Genomic DNA, 18,013 nt, shown 5'->3' with positions numbered 1-18,013 from the left:
CCAGTTTTTATACAAATCCTAACATCTCCAAGTTAGTTTCCAATTTCTTCCAGTTTTCACAGACATCTTTTGTGCCATGTGACGGCAGTATAAGGTAATTAATTCTTTTGGTTGACACATCTCGATCAAATTCCATCGTGGTGATACCAGAAAAAGTGAAAAGCATTGAACAAATAGGAAACCGAGTTCCATTCTGACCCTGCCCCCACGTGAAAGGAATTGGCGCCATAAATAAATCAAATAAAAGTAATATGTGATTTTGTGGTGTACAAACACATGAACTGAGTAAAAACATTCTTTAATGAATATATAAATGTGTTTTGATATATTGACAAGGAACAGACAGAAAACTGTGTAATGTGTGAAAAAGACAATATCACTCGTCTTCTTCATTAGTAGAAAAATGCAGTACACGTCTTCTCTGACTGAAAAGAATACAGTGGTCTTTTACTCTGATCGGTCTGTAATAATTGCATTAATGTGAATATTTGTGTTGCCATTGGTGGGGAGGCTTGCGTGCCTCAGCGATACAGATAGCCGTACTGTAGGTGCAACCACAACGGAGGGGTATCTGTTGAGAGGCCAAACAAACGGGTGGTTCCTGAAGAGGGGCAGCAGCCATTTCAGTAGTTGCAGGGGCAACAGTCTGGATGATTGACTGATCTGGCCTCGTAACACTAACCAATACAGCCTTGCTGTGCTGGTACTGCGAACTGCTGAAAGCAAGGGGAAACTACAGCCGTAATTTTTCCCGAGGGCATACAGCTTTACTGTATGGTTAAATGATGATGGCGTACTCTTGGGTAAAATATTCCGGAGGTAAAATAGTCCCTCATTCGGATCTCCAGGCGGGGACTACTCATTGGCAATCTACGGGTCGGAGAGTGGAATGTCAGATCCCTTAATCAGGCAGGTACGTAAGAAAATTTAAAAAAAGGGAAATGGATAGGTTAAAGTTAGATGTCGTGGAATAGGTGAATTTCGGTGGCAGGAGAAACAAGACTTATGATCAGGTGAAGACAGGGTTATAAATACAAAATCAAATAGGGGTAATGCAGGAGTAGGTTTAATAATGAATTTAAAAAAAATAGTAATACGGGTAAACTACTACAAACAGCATAGTGAACGTATTATTGTGGCCAAGATTGATACGAATCCCACACCTACCACAGTAGTACAAGTTTATATGCCAACTAGCTCCTCCCGCATCCGGCCATCCTGATTTGGGTTTTCCGTGATTTCCCTAAATCGCTCAAGGCAAATGCCAGGATGGTTCCTTTGAAAGGGCACGGCCGACTTCATTCCCCATCCTTCCCTAATCCTATGAGACAGATAACCTCGCTGTTTGGTCTCTTCCCCCAACCAACCAACTAGCTCCGCAGATGATGAAGAGATTAATGAATGTATGATGAGATAAAAGGAATTATTCAGATAGTGAAGGGAGATGAACATTTAATAGTCATGGGTGACTGGAATTCAATAGTAGGAAAAGAAAGAGAAGGAAACGTAGTAGGTGAATATGGAATGGGGGTAAGGAATGAAAGGGGAAGCCATCTGGTAGAATTTTGCACAGAGTATAACTTAATCATAGCTAACACTTGGTTCAAGAATCATAAAAGAAGGTTGTATAAATGGAAGACGCCTGGAGATACTGGAAGGTTTCAGATACATTGTATAATGGTAGGACAGAGATTTAGGAACTAGGTATTAAATTGTAACACATTTCCAGGAGCGGGTGTGGACTCTGACCACAATCTATTGGTGATAAACTGTAGATTAAAACTGAAGAAACTGCAAAAAGGTGGGAATTTAAGGAGATGGGACCTGGATAAACTGAAAGAACCAGAGGTTGTACAGAGTTTCAGGGAGAGCATAAGGGAACAATTGACAGGAATGGGGGAAAGTAATACAATAGAAGAAGAATGGGTAGCTTTGAGGGATGGAGTAGTGAAGGCAGCAGAGGATTAAGTAGGTAAAAAGACGAGGGCTAGTAGAAATCCTTGGATAACAGAAGAAATATTGAATTTAATTGATGAAAGGAGAAAATACAAAAATGCAGTAAATGAAGCAGGCAAAAAGGAATACCAACATCTCAAAAATGAGATCAACAGGAAGTGCAAAATGGCTACGCAGGGATGGCTAGAGGACAAATGTAAGGATGTAGAGGCTTGTATCACTAGGGGTAAGATAGATACTGCCTACAGGAAAATTAAAGAGACCTTTGGAGAAAAGAGAAGCACTTGCACGAATATCAAGAGCTCAGATGGAAACACAGTTCTAAGCAAAGAAGGAAAGCAGAAAGGTGGAAGGAGTATCTAGGGGGTCTATACAGGGGCGATGTTCTTGAGGACAATATTATGGAAATGTAAGAGGATGTAGATGAAGATGAAATAGGAGATATGATACTGTATGAAGAGTTTGACAGAGCAGTGAAAGACCTAAGTCGAAACAGGGCCCAGGGAGTAGACAACATTCCATTAGAACTACTGATAGTCTTGGGAGAGCCAACCCAGACAAATCTCTACCATCTGGTGAGCAAGATGTATACGACAGTGGAAATACCCTCAGACTTCAAGAAGTATATAATAATTCCGCTCCCAAAGAAAGCAGGTGTTGACAGGTGTGAAAAATACTGAACTATCAGTTTAATAAGTCACGGCTGCAAAATACTAACGCGAATTCTTTACAGACGAATGGAAAAACTTGTAGAAGCTGCCCTCGGGGAAGATCAGTTTGGATTCCGTAGAAATGTTGGAACATGTGAGGCAATACTGACCCTACGACTTATCTTAGAAGAAAGATTAAGGAAAGGCAAACCTACGTTTCTAGCATTTATAGACTTACAGAAAGCTTTTGACAATGTTGATTGAAATACTCTCTTTCAAATTCTGAAGGTGGCAGGGGTAAAATACAGGAAGGGAAATGCTATTTACAATTTGTACAGAAATCAGATAGTTGTTATAAGAGTTGAGGGGCATAAAAAGAGAAACTGTGGTTGGAAAGGGAGTGAGACAGGGTTGTAGCCTATCCCTGATGTTATTCAATCTGTATGTTGAGCAAGCAGTAAAGGAAACACAAGGAAAATTCGGAGTAGGTATTAAAATCCATGGAGATGAAATACAAACTTTGAGGTTCATCAAGGACATTGTAATTCTGTCAGAGACAGCAAAGGAGCTGGAAGAGCAGCTGAACGGAATGGACAGTGTCTTGCAAGCAGGATATAAGATGATCATCAACAAAAGCAAAACGAAGATAATGGAATGTAGTTGAATTAAATTGGGTGATGCTGAGAGTATTAGGTTAGGAAATGAGACGCTTAAAGTAGTAAATAAGTTTTGCTATTTGGGGAGCAAAATAACAGATGATGGTCGAAGTACAGAGGATATAAAATGTAGACTAGCAATGACAAGGAAAGCGTTTCTAAAGAAGAAAACTTTGTTAACATCGAGTATAGATTTAAGTGTCAGGAAGTTGTTTCTGAAAGCATTTGTATGGAGAGTAGCCATGTATGGAAGTGAAACGTGGACGATAAATAGTTTAGACAAGAAGAGAATAGAAGCTTTCGAAATGTGGTGCCACAGAAGAATGCTGAAGATTAGATGGGTATATCACATAACTAATGAGGAGGTATTGAATAGAATTGGGGAGAAGAGAAATTTGTGGCACAACTTGACTAGAAGAAGGGATCGTTGGTAGGACATATTCTGAGGCATCAAGGAAGCACTAATTAAGTATTGGAGGGCAGCGTGGAGGGTAAAAATCGTAGAGGGAGCCCAAGAGATGAATACACTAAACAGATTCAGAAGGATCTACATCTACATCTACATCCATACTCCGCAAGCCACCTGACGGTGTGTGGCGGAGGGTACCCTGAGTACCTCTATTGGTTCTCCCTTCTATTCCAGTCTCGTATTGTTCGTGGAAAGAAGGATTGTCGGTATGCCTCTGTGTGGGCTCTAATCTCTCTGATTTTATCCTCATGGTCTCTTCGCGAGATATACGTGGGAGGGAGCAATATACTGCTTGACTCCTCGGTGAAGGTATGTTCTCGAAACTTTAACAAAAGCCCGTACCGAGCTACTGAGCGTCTCTCCTGCAGAGTCTTCCACTGGAGTTTATCTATCATCGCTGTAACGCTTTCGCGATTACTAATGATCCTGTAACGAAGCGCGCTGCTCTCCGTTGGATCTTCTCTATCTCTTCTATCAACCCTATTTAGTATGGATCCCACAATGCTGAGCAGTATTCAAGCATCGAGCGAACAAGTGTACTGTAACCTACTTCCTTTGTTTTCGGATTGCATTTCCTTAGGATTCTTCCAATGAATCTCAGTCTGGCATCTGCTTTACCAAGGGTCAGCTTTATATGATTGTTCCATTTTAAATCACTCCTAATGCGTACTCCCAGATAATTTATGGAATTAACTGCATCCAGTTGCTGACCTGCTATTTTGTAGCTAAATGATACGGGATCTATCTTTCTATGTATTCGCAGCACATTACACTTGTCTACATTGAGATTCAATTGCCATTCCCTGCACCATGTGTCAATTCGTTGCAGATCCTCCTGCATTTCAGTACAATTTTCCATTGTTACAACCTCTCGATACACCACAGTATCATCTGCAAAAAGCCTCAGTGAACTTCCGATGTCATCCACAAGGTCATTTATGTATATTGTGAATAGCAACGGTCCTATGACACTCCCCTGCGGCACACCTGAAATCACTCTTACTTCGGAAGACTTCTCTCCATTGAGAATGACATGCTGCGTTCTGTTATCTAGGAACTCTTCAATCCAATCACACAATTGGTCTGATAGACCATATGCTCTTACTTTGTTCATTAAACGACTGTGGGGAACTGTATCGAACGCCTTGCGGAAGTCAAGAAACACGGCATCTACCTGTGAACCCATGTCTATGGCCCTCTGAGTCCCGTGGACGAATAGCGCGAGCTGGGTTTCACACGATCGTCTTTTTCGAAACCCGTGCTGGTTCCTACAGAGTAGATTTCTAGTCTCCAGAAAAGTCATTATACTTGAACATAATACGTGTTCCAAAATTGTACAACTGATCGACGTTAGAGATATAGGTCTATAGTTCTGCACATCTGTTTGACGTCCCTTCTTGAAAACGGGGATGACCTGTGCCCTTTTCCAATCCTTTGGAACGCTACGCTCTTATAGAGACCTACGGTACACCGCTGCAAGAAGGAGAGAGGATGTAGGTTGCAGTAGGTACTGGGAGATGAACAAGCTTGCACAGGATAGGGTAGCATGGAGAGCTGCATCCAACCAATCTTCAGACTGAAGACCACAACAACAACAACAACAACAACATGTTAAATTTATTTAAATGGTGCTAGACAACCTCCTTCATGACAAATAAATAAGCATTGCAGAATGTCAGAAATAATTACAGCCAATGTCGAAAGCAACTAAGGTGTCATAGTTGAAAGTTCAACAATATGCCACATTATGCTCTCCATTCAAACTTTCTGAGTTATAATGCAAAACCTTCACCCAGACACTAGGAGATAGCAACAATTCAGCAAAAGCTGACTATTATCTACAATATGGAAGACAATAACAACATAAAACTTTCCAATATGGTGAAGAAATAAGATTTGGCGCCATCTACATTTGCATCATTCATTTCAGACTGTAACTAGAGAGAGAGAGAGAGAGAGAGAGAGAGAGAGAGAGAGAGAATGTGGACATATAAAGTGTAAATCACTGGAACAAATTAATGAGTAAGCTTTGTGTGTAATTAGTGATGGAATTGAGAAGTGACTCTCACCAATGATAAAGAAATTTAAATCTCTCAGGTGTTTTTTTTAAAAAACTACCTTGTACTTACAACAGCAATGCCTGAATGACATGGGGAATTTTTACAAGATTTCTCAAGTGTTTAGATGGTGAGAAGTGTGCAGCAGGTCAGAAAATAGTGATTATTGTTGAATGTAGCCCTCATCCCTTCTTTTAGAAGTGCATTCAGCTTCTGTTTTGAGATTTCTATAGAACACCACAAGAAGACACCATTTCTGAGGAATGTAAATGTTTTATTTCTTCCACCAAATTGCGTGTCATCTGCAGCCTCTGGACTAAGGCATAATTCACCCTATTAAAGCTAAATACAGAGTAGTAGTTTTGAAGAAATCAATTACATTCCTTGACGTAAAGGAAGCAGTGTGACTCAACATTCCAAAACCTGTAGATATATCTGTTGCTGCCTCAATTTTTGCAATGCACCTTATTGTTTTGCAAAGGCTGGTTATGGCACATCAGCTGCTGTAGGAGATGACATTATTCCGGAAGAGGTATGGAGTAGAACACAGATGTTCCTAAAAATGTGAAATTGTAGGATTTATTTTCTTGTGATGACAATATTTTTACTTCCATGCCCAAGATGAGTGAATGTGAGATGTGCGAAATGCTAGTGAAGGAACACTAAGGCAGCAGGTAGCAGTGACAATAATGAAGAAGAGGAGGAGCCCATTGCATGAAGTTCTGCAGCTGCTGTGCAAAGAACTGACACCATCAGGAACTACTCCTTCTCCTTTAACGTAGACAAGTCAATTCTAACAAACATCAATAAACTGAAGTGACAACTTCAGTCACAGTATGCAAAAAGGCAAAACAAGCAACTCTCAGCACCTAAACATGACTAAATTTCAATTCTGGGTCACTACTTCCATGCACATAGGCTGAACCAACATTTAAAGAAAACTCCTTTCTAATGTTCTGGAGACCAAGCCCAAGCATAGCTTGGGTCACAACTTTGTGTTAAAAGGATCACACCCAAGTATAGGTTGGGCTGGAATTTTCTTGACATGCGAGCACCTATTGTTCGAAAACTGGACTCATTTTGCTTGAGAACAATGTAATGGCAACTCACTACCTGTCCCTTGAGTGGTGCTGCTTTCTGTTGTCAATTTCTAGAATTATTTCAACAGAAACATTAGCAAATAGAACAGACACTACCATGAATCACTGAGACAACATGATCCCATTGGTGTAATTTTGTGTGTGTACTTCTTAGGTTTTGCAGTTTGCTGTAATTCTGCTACAAATACATCACGTTTGTTGAGTGAGCAAGAAATTTTGGAAGCTTGATTGAAGAAATTCCTCAGTAACACACCACACAATTTCTCTTGGGAGGAGAATTATACTTTCTGTCATTATTTTAAAAGTTGTAATCTATCAAAGAACGAAAGTAAATACGAAAAATAAATCTTGGAGCTTGGTCCTTTTTTAATGTGATACATCAACCACATTTATGCCAGTAATGCTATAAATGATGGCATTAATGGTCGATTTCTTAGGGTCAATATTCTTCTAAGAGGCCAATCTCTGAAGTGTTAAGGAAAAAGTATTTGAGTCCAGAGATTTGTTAAAAAATGGGTTTTGTTGTATGTCCTAATGTCTTCAGATTGAGCGCCAGCTTCATTAGCTAATGCATTACCATCATAATGCAGACAAACAAATGGTAGTAATTCATTTGTCACAAATTTTACACTGTTAATTCACAGCTAGTCATTAAACTCATTAACACCTTTGTCTGAGCATGCTGGAATGTTTGTAATCGCTTCAGTGAATTCCAGCAAATCGACATGGTCACCAGCTTCTTTATTCAATATGCACAATGGCAATGAACTGACAAGTGGCTAATTGTAGATTATTCTTCCAAGCTGATGACACTGAAATTCAACACCAAATTCAGCAGCAATGTTTTTCAACAGTTCTTCATTCATCCTATGCAGTGCATCTTTTTATCTACAGCCACTACCACGTAACACAGTACTGTACAAACCAATGTTAACTTCCAGAATGGGATTTTCACTCTGCAGCAGAGTGTGCGCTGATAAGAAACTTCCTGGCAGATTAAAACTGTGTGCCCTACCGAGACTCGAACTCGGGACCTTTGCCTTTCACGGGCAAGTGCTCTACCATCTGAGCTACCGAAGCACGACTCACGCCCGGTCCTCACAGCTTTACTTCTGCCAGTACCTCGTCTCCTACCTTCCAAACTTTACAGAAGCTCTCCTGCGAACCTTCGCAGGAGAGCTTCTGTAAAGTTTGGAAGGTAGGAGACGAGGTACTGGCAGAAGTAAAGCTGTGAGGACCGGGCGTGAGTCGTGCTTCGGTAGCTCAGATGGTAGAGCACTTGCCCGTGAAAGGCAAAGGTCCCGAGTTTGAGTCTCGGTAGGGCACACAGTTTTAATCTGCCAGGAAGTTTCATATCAGCGCACACTCCGCTGCAGAGTGAAAATCTCATTCTGGAAACATCCCCCAGGCTGTGGCTAAGCCATGTCTCCGCAATATCCTTTCTTTCAGGAGTGGTAGTTCTGCAGGTTCGCAGGAGAGCTTCTGTAAAGTTTGGAAGGTAGGAGACAAGGTACTGGCAGAAGTAAAGCTGTGAGGACCGGGCGTGAGTCGTGCTTCGGTAGCTCAGATTGTAGAGCACTTGCCCGCGAAAGGCAAAGGTCCCGAGTTCGAGTCTCGGTCGGGCACACAGTTTTAATCTGCCAGGAAGTTTCAATGTTAACTTGTCAAGTGTCACTGTGGCAGGATGGCAGTAGGTTGAATTTACATTTACTGATTGTCAGCCATTGTTGTCATTATTATTTTCAGGGTATTGAATACAGTACAGTTACTGTATTTTCAAAAAATATAAATAAAAATACCTGATCTGGGTAAAATGGTGATCCAAACTGATGAGGGCAAGATAAAGATTCCACTATGTCAGTGAAACCACTCACTACACAACTCTCAACATATTTCACAAGTCACTATCCTACAACAATTCTTGCATTTCTCACTCATGGTCAATTTGACAATATCTTTAAACACGACTTCTGAGATAGAGCTGTACTGTAAGAAACTACTGGACACTTGAAACAGTACTTTTCTGTTAATGAGCTGCACTCTCAGTGATGAGTTTCCACTGGTCTACAAGCAGAAGTAAAAAGAAAAATATAAACATACTCCATGTAGTTTCCACCTCACAGAAAACACAAACTGAGTTAAAGCCAATCGCCACAATAGTTTTAGTAACAATATGAAACAGAAATTGTTTGAAAAAGACATGTAATGTCAAATTAGTACAGACAATAAAGGAACAATGACTTTTGTAGGAACACAAGAAGAACACCTTCAATCAGTAAAACACATTAAATAGAACAGGCTATATATTTATTGATTAGAGAATTGAATAAATATATATGTATTCTCTCCCTGTTTTCATGCTGCAAGTCACTTTTGTGAGCAGGGGTATTACCTGAAGAAAGAGGATTTTCTACTTTTTGCAAATAGAGATCTTTTTACAAGTTTTTTTTTTTTCATCCAACAATACCAGAAAAGAACCTTCAACATCACAGCGTGTCAGCAATCATTGGTTAATATATTAAAAAACTAAAAACCCGCCTCGATTGTGAAAAAAGCTCCTAGTGTTAAGTGTTAACCCAGGTTTCGGCGTAGATAACTACACCTTCTTCAGAACAACAATAAAACCCACAAGTGCCAAAGAAGACTTGGCTCTTTTCAGAATAACATGTAAGTATCTACTTGTCTTCTTAGGCACTTGTGGGTTTTATTGTTGTTCTGAAGGAGGTCTAGTTACCTACGCCGAAACCTGGGTTAACACTTAACACTAGGTGCTTTTTTCGCAATCGAGGCGGGTTTTTAGTTTTTTAATAAAATACCAGAAAACTTATATAGAATTCAATATTTACTGATTTTTTTCTGTGAGATAAGCAACAACAACAATCTCACTTTCATATCTGGAAAAACTAACAAGTTTTTCAGTTAAAAATATTGACTTTGCAATTTTTGATGCAACATCATCAGCCTGCATAGATTGCTTTAATTGCTAATTTGTTTTTGGTGTGATATTTCCTTCACTGTACGAAATCAGAACACCAAACAACTTCCTTTTTGAGATTATATTTGCTGCACACAGGTCTAACTTTATATTGTCGCAGAAGAAGCTGAGAAGCACAGTCACCGTAGAGAAGTGGTTATGGTACTAGACTTTTGCATCAAGGGTCGTGAGTTCAAAACTCACCTGAACTGTACAATTTTAATTTCTATATTCGGTTTGAGCACATTCTAGAAGTATCCACAAATGGCAAGAATCATTATACTGGAATGTTCTGTAGCTGTATATATGTACCGTATGTGTTCTCGCCGGAGGCAGTTCGCTCCGCACTCTTGTATGTGCAAGTGCTAAATAAAACTTCGTTAAATGAAGTTAGTGTTCGTCATTCATCTAATTACACCACCTTCTTCTACGTGACATTATTCTGGTGGGATGCTGGGTATTGGAACTTGTGATACTGCACATTATCGACGACACAGTGGCTCCCATCAGGCTATGACAGAGCCGCCATTTAAGTGGCAAGAAACCCAAGTTCAAGCCATATTCAACAGATCGCAATCTATCTGAGACAGAAGAAGAAGAAGAAGAAGAGGGCGTTACAATTACAGCAACTGTGCGTCTACCACATGAGGCATCCTTCTGGGTTCTCTAATGATGATGGCCAAGATCCAAACAAGTGGCTGAAAGTATATGAGTGTATAGCCAAATTTAACAAATGGGATAACACCATATGTTTGGCTAACGTATTTTTCCACTTGGAAGGCACTGTCAAGCAATGGTATGAGAAGAATGTGGAGAAGTTCACAAGCTGGAAAGTATTCCAGGCAGAACTGTGCAAGTATTTCACTGACACACACGATGACAGAAATGCAAGGCTGAAGATAAATTAAAAGTGCAGAGCACAGCGTCCAGGAGAAACTACAGCATCCTACATTCAAGACGTCTTTGAGCTGTGTAAAATAGTGAATCCTAGGAAGATAAGGTTGCACATCTCATGAAGGGTGTTGCTGAGGACATGTATCAAGCCCTACTCCTGAAGGAGGTTTCGACAGCAAACGACTTCATAAAATGGTGCCAGCATATCGAGACAATGTTTCAAAAAAGAATTACACGCAAGAAGTTTGAACGGCTCCCAAATGCCGTATCGATGTCTGTGATGGAGAAAGAAACTGATTTCACAAGTATTCTTCACCAGATAGTGAGACAGGAAGTTCAAAAGGCATTTGGATTGCATGATGAGCAAAAAACCAAGATGCTTCAAGAGGTCATAAGGGAGGAAATGGAACAGACATTGAACCCAATCTCTCGTCCTTCATTTCCCTCTAAAATGGTAAGAATGTCGAGACCCATGCGAAGTTATGTTCCTACAATGCTGCATGAGGAACCTGCTGTTTGGGTAGCAAGGAAGATTGACGTCTGGAGGACCCAGGACAACCAACCAGTATGTTTCCACTGCAGACAACCGGGACATGTGGTGCGCTATTGTCGAGAAAGGTGGCGGATATTTGATGACGCCCGAGCCAGAAGACAGCAGAACGATCTTAGCCGACGCCAACTCTGGGACAACAAATATGAACGAGAAGATGCGGGTGCAGGACAACATTGCCGCAAGCTAGCCGCTGGAGAGGACACTCCCCAACACGCCGATCAAGGTCTCCATCGCCATTTAGAAGCTCCAGCAGATCACCTAGCTGCCGCAACCTGGAAAACTAAAGGGTGCAACCCTCCTTGGAGGTGAAGCCGCCGAAGAGAAAAATCCTCTGCCGTTGATCACTACCAAAATAATAGGAAACTACATCAATATCCTCATGGGTGGCCGACCCGCCCAAGCTCTTGTGGACTTTGGAGCATCATATTCAGTCATTTTAGAGCAGTACCGTCGCCAGTTGCAGAAAACCGTATTCGTCAACAACAAAACATCTCTGCTGAAGGTGGCTAATGGGAAATATATAAAACCTACAGGAAGATGTGTCATTCGTGTGGGTATAAGTGACCATACACAGCCCTTAGAATTCATTGTCTGACAAGAGTGTCTTCATGACATCATTCTTGGATGGGACTTTTTGAAAGCTTCTCACGCAATTATAGATTGTGGTCGCTCAAAGATTATGCTAGATCAGATGAGATACTGTGGACAGGAAGATGCGCATCCGAGTGTGTGGAGACTACGTGTGGTGGACGAAGTGATCGTTCCTGCAGTCAGCACTAGAATGGTAACTATCATGTGTCATGCCATGCATCAACCCATGTATCTTGTAGTAGAATGTAAGAGAAGCATACCACTGAAGAATAACTTGGTCACCCCAACCTCTGTTGTCTAGTTTATGAATCGATTCAGTGAATTGTGGATAGTTAATCGTTGCAGAGAACCACAGATTCTTCCAAGACGCATATGCGTAGCAAACGCTGAGCCATTAATTGCAGAACAGCTGAGCGTCATAGGAACCTCCCATGCCAAGTCTGTGGGCGGAATTAGCGCTACCACTATGAGACAAGATCTTCCAGCTCGACTATCACCAGATCTCACTAAGGAACAGCAGAAGAAGCTACTTGCCATCCTTCAAGAGTTCTCTGAATGCTTCCATCCACAGGTGAAGAGCAAATTAGACAAATTGACGGTGAGGCACCGGATTAACACTGGAGTCCATCAAGCAATAGCCAAAGAGCATACCATGTGTCGGCAATGGAATGTCAAACAATTCGTGACGAGGTAGAGAAAATGATGAAGAATGACATCATTCAGCCGTCGCAGAGCCCATGGTTGCCACCAGTGGTTCTCGTCACGAAGAAGGATGGCAGTTGGCGCTTTGGTGTTGATTACAGGAAGCTTAATAAGATAACTAAAAAGGACGTTTACCCTTTTCCACGAACAGACGATACACTAGATTGTCTGAAGGGGCCAAAGTTTTTCTCATGTACTCAGGATACTGGCAAATCGAAGTAGATGAGGCTTATCATGAGAAAACTGCATTCATCACCCCAGAGGCCCTGTATGGGTTTAAGGTAATGCCACTTGGTTTGTGTAACGCACCAGCAACTTTTGAATGGATGATGGATAATCTTCTAAGGCACCTGAAGTGGACGATGTGTCTTTGTTATTTAGATGACATTATAGTGTTCTCAGAGACATTTTTTGAACATATAAAAAGACTGAGGGCCGTTCTTAAGTGTCTCCAACAAGGCGGACTGAAACTTAATCCAAGAAAGTCTCTCTTTGGAACAAAAGAAATCAAAATACTTGGACACCATGTGTCGAGCAAATGTGTGTGGCCAGACCGAGAAAAGGTGAGATCTATAACGGAATTTCCTATTCCTAAAAGTATTAGAGATGTGAGAAGCTTCCTCGAATTATGTTCTTATTACTATCGTTTTATCAAAGACTTTTGTATCACAGCCAGGCTACTCCAAGAGTTGTTAAAAGCTGATGCTAAATTTATCTGGGGTGGTGCTCAACAAGATTCTTTTGATGTGCTCCAAAAAGCCTATGCTTCTAGGATACTTACAAAAGACGAGAGAAACTACTCAACTACAGAAAGAGAATGTCTTGTTGTGATCTGGGCCATGTGCAAATTTCAACAGTATCTCTGTGGAAGGCCATTCACAGTTGTTGTTGTGGTCTTCAGTCCTGAGACTGATTTGATGCAGCTCTCCATGCTACTCTATCCTGTGCAAGCTTCTTCATCTCCCAGTACTTGCTGCAACCTACGTCCTTCTGAATTTGCTTAGTGTATTCATCTCTTGATCGCCCTCTATGATTTTTACCCTCCACACTGCCCTCCAATGCTAACTTTGTGATCCCTTGATGCCTCAGAACATGTCCTACCAACCGGTCCCTTCTTCTTGTCAAGTTGTGCCACAAACTCCTCTTCTCCCCAATTCTATTCAATACCTCCTCATTAGTTATGTGATCTACCCATCTAATCTTCAGTATTCTTCTGTAGCACCACATTTCGAAAGCTTCTATTCTCTTCCTGTCTAAACTATTTATCATCCATGTTTCACTTCCATACATGGCTACACTCCATACAAATACTTTCAGGAACGACTTCTTGACACTTAAATCTATACTCGACGTTAACAAATTTCTCTTCTTCAGAAACAATTTTCTTGCCATTGCCAGTCTACCTTTTATATCCTCTCTAATTCAACCATCATCAGTGATTTTGCTCCCCAAATAGCAAAACTCACAGTTGTTACAGACCATCATTCACTTTGTTGGTTGACAGCTCTTAAAGATCCAACAGGATGACTCGCCAGGTAGGCACTACGTCTCCAAGAGTATGACATCACTGTAGTGTACGAAAGTGGAAGAGAATACAAAGGTGCTGACTGTCTCTCAAGGAACCCTGTGCAAGACCATCAAGATTTTGATGAAGATAATGACAGCCTCGCTACACTCCAGGATCTCTCCGCTGAGCAGAAGAACGAGGCCAAGACATCTCAAATTATGTTTGCCTTAAATTGGTCACAGGATGTGAAAGGACAATTTAAGGTAGTTAATGGATTACTTTGCAAGAAAAACTTTGATCCATTTGGAAAGAGGTGGCTAGCTGTGCTTAGATGTTCTACACAAATTCCATGACACACCTGAGGCCGGACATTTAGGATTTATTAAGATATACGATAGGATCCGAAAGAGATTTTTCTGGTCAGGTTTATTTAGGAGTGCCCGTCACTATGAGTCACACTGTCGAGAGTGCCAGAGGAGAAAGGTAGTTCCTCAGAAACCACCTGGCAGACTCGTACCAATTCCACCAGCCGAAACGCCTTTCCAGCATGTTGGGATTGACCACCTCGGACGATTTCCAACATCTGTTAGTGGCAATATACGGATTCTTGTTGGCACTGATTATCTGACACACTATGGCATTACAAAAGCCATGTAAACAACCGAAGCATTGTAGAAGACACTGTATTAAAACACAGTGCCCCAAGGTCGTTAATTACAAATCAAGGGGAAACATTTTCAATTGAATCTTGTGAGAGAGATAAACCGCTGGTGCAACATTACTCATCACATGATGACTGCCTACCATCCACAAACTAACGAGCTTACTGAACACCTTAATAAGACCTTGGCCGAAATGCTATCAATGTTCGTAAATGCTGAGCAGAACAACTGAGATGAAGTGCTACCTTTTGTGACATTTGCCTAAAACACCGCGAAACAAGACACCACAGGATTTATGCCATTTTTCCTGGTGGATGCGCATGAGGCAATGACGAGGAACACTGTTTCCATTACATCCTGATGACATAGACGATGACTACATCAGCCAGTGTTAACCAAAGCTGAGGAAGCTCAGCAGTTAGCTCGACTCCACATGCTGCAGGCTCAAGAAAATGATCGCCGAAGGTATGACATGAGTCACCGCCCTGTTGTCTACCAGACTGATGACCTCGTCTCGATCTTCACTCCTGTTCGGAAGGTTGGTCTCGATGAGAAGCTCCTCAGGCACTACCTTGGATCTTATAAGGTTGGAAGACAGTTGTCTGATGTTACTTATGAAGTTGAAAATTTTGACCCCGACACAAAATGACGAAAGATCAGAGATACAGTCCACGTCCCTCGAATGAAGCCCTATAAGATATCCTGAAACCCAGGGTAAATTTGAAGCTCGAGCGACAAGCAACAAGTGGAAAGGTGACGAAGAGCGTAGCAGCAAGGGAAGTTCTAGGACCAGGGCGAACATCAGTCATCAGGAGTCAGGGTATGCAGGACCGATGACTTGTTCCCAGACTAGGAGGACGTAACACCGAGACGCTGTTCTCTTAAGGAGGGAGCAATGTCGCAGAAAAGGTGAGCAGCACAATCGCCATAGTGTAGTAGACTGTTGCATCGAGGGTCATAAATTCACAACTCACCTGAACTGTAAAATTTTAATTTCTATATTCAGTTCAAGTACATTGTAGAAGTATCCACAAATGGCAAGAATCATTGTACTAACAACTCTGCTGTCTAAGGATCTACTTGTGTAAGTACATGAAAATAAATGTAGGAAGCTGTGTTCTCTTATTGTAATAAGAAAATGAATACTGGGAAATTAATGCGCACAAAGTATTTCAGCTTATTACTGTTGCAATAAATACTATAAGCCATGGCCTTTGCTAACATAAAATCTGTTTTAACAATAACTGCCACACATTCCACATTAGCCATAAAATCATAGTTTCTGTACTTCAATGTGTTCCACAATAGAAAATCACCAACCTTTTGTTCCAGTCGTGGAATTGAAATTCTTTGGTTCTAGAGGTCTCATATTGCCCACATCATGAAGCTCCTTTCCCCACTCTTGTTTAATTTTGTCCTTAGCTGATATCACTACAGCTGTAAAAGATTTACCAGAATAACACATATGGTTATCTGAAAATTATCATTTGATAAATGCTGTGCACATTACAATATTTTACGAAATTCCAAAGTATTTAACATAATTCTAAATTAATTTAAAAAAATATCAACTGTCTATCTAATCTCATCTTCAACATTGGATCTGGCACAAAACATACTACAAGCTTGAATGGGCATTACTGACTGAAAGTAAATGAGACAATAAATACAAATTTCACTAAGTGTTGCTGATTTTTATTAAGAACATACTTTTTAAAATAGATGCTGATCTGTAGGTAGAGTTCAGAACCTGAAAGTATGAATATCACATCCGTTCTAAAAAGTCGCATCTACTACTAAAGAGAGAAAACTTAATTTTTTCAATGAAGTGTAACAGAAGAAATTTAAAATAATTACAGAATCTGCTAGAGGACTTCATTAAAAATAACAATTTTTTTTTTCAAAATTTTAAAATATAAGGTATATGACTGGATTATCATTTCTGCAAAATGTGGACTTAAATAACCCCCCCTCCCCCGTTAGGTGTTAAGCAACATTTGCTCAATGAATATGTTTGAATGTATCATTGACAGACAAATGCCCTCCCAATATTTACCCAGTTTCTGCAAAAATGGTACTTACTGATGTTTGCAAAGTGAACTGAAAACCTCAACTCCTGTATTCAGTTCGAACAGTGGGGTAAATGGTGATCAGTCAACAGAGCTCTGCTAGGAGATTGTAATAATCACTACCATTTCACTGAAGCAATGTTGAAAAATGGGAATTGAAGGCAGCACAGATGTAGGCAGGTGTGTGTTACTTTGCTGATTGTTCTTGTGCCTCCTGCTAGGCTGGAGTAATGTAATATGTGTGCATCTGCAAGATTGGTTAGAACTGCCAAACCTTTTCTTTGTTTATCCCTGAGGAGATCAGTTCTTTTTGCAATTTATCAGTTCTAAATTATGGAAATAATGACAGAGCTCTTTAGGGACCAGAAACCTGTGGCTCTTTCAGCCACTGGTTAGTCAGCCCACAGACCTGCTTTTCTTTTCGGAGTGATCACATATGGATGACAATTGTTTTCAATGAGCAATTGGCAATTTTGCAGAGGCTAGCTGTGCAAGTAGCAGTTGCTCAACATTCTACAACTACACCAAGTTGCAGCAAGACAGCGTATTCAACATCGTGTCACAGCATGTTGGATGACAAAGTTTGGTGACCTGTACTGAATCCAATTTAATTTTTGTTTCGTGGTAGTTAAGTGAAGACTGAGTTGGGGCTTTAGCATAAATTTTTTAATGAAGTTTTGGTGACTTAACTGGGGAAAAGTTGTTTTAAACTTGTTACTGTTTTAACTGCATGCCAATATTAACTACAAAGAGGGAAGAAATACTAAAAGCTATGTCTAAGCCAAATACTACAATGGGACAATTAGAACAAAGAAATGCCAAACTAAAAGACTTATGGCACTGATTTAAATACCAAATTAAATACAGCTGATGATAAGCTAGGACAAACCAATATTAATTTAGATACTCAGTGCAATAAGTTTCAGAAGGCTGCTGTTGGCAGAACTAATGAATTAAGTGCTAATCTAGATACAACAAATGCTAAACTAGAGTAACAAGTTAATAACTTAAAAGAACACATTAGTGATTCACATCATAAAGGGCTCGAAATAAATAAGAAAACATCCAAATTGTGATTCATTACATTAAGTTTAAAAGGGACACTGCATTTTGAAATAGGTAAAGACAGTGATTTAGTAAGAAACAAAGTAAATGAACAATTCAGAGATGTGA

General features: G+C 40.4%; 1 protein-coding gene across 3 annotated transcripts in view; it reads right to left on the bottom strand.

Moving 5' to 3' along the window:
- Positions 1 to 18,013, bottom strand: part of LOC126203628 (transcription termination factor 2) — a 307,259-nt gene that overhangs the window by 229,954 nt on the left and 59,292 nt on the right. For all 3 annotated transcript variants that reach the window (XM_049938002.1, XM_049938001.1, XM_049938003.1), the window contains one exon: positions 16,092 to 16,208. In XM_049938002.1, the coding sequence (XP_049793959.1) occupies positions 16,092 to 16,208 (117 nt within the window). The remainder of the gene's footprint in view (positions 1 to 16,091; positions 16,209 to 18,013) is intronic.

Source organism: Schistocerca nitens, chromosome 9 (genome assembly GCF_023898315.1).
Source record: "Schistocerca nitens isolate TAMUIC-IGC-003100 chromosome 9, iqSchNite1.1, whole genome shotgun sequence".
Classification (NCBI taxonomy): Eukaryota; Metazoa; Arthropoda; class Insecta; order Orthoptera; family Acrididae; genus Schistocerca; species Schistocerca nitens.
This window is presented reverse-complemented; position numbering and strand designations above follow the sequence as displayed.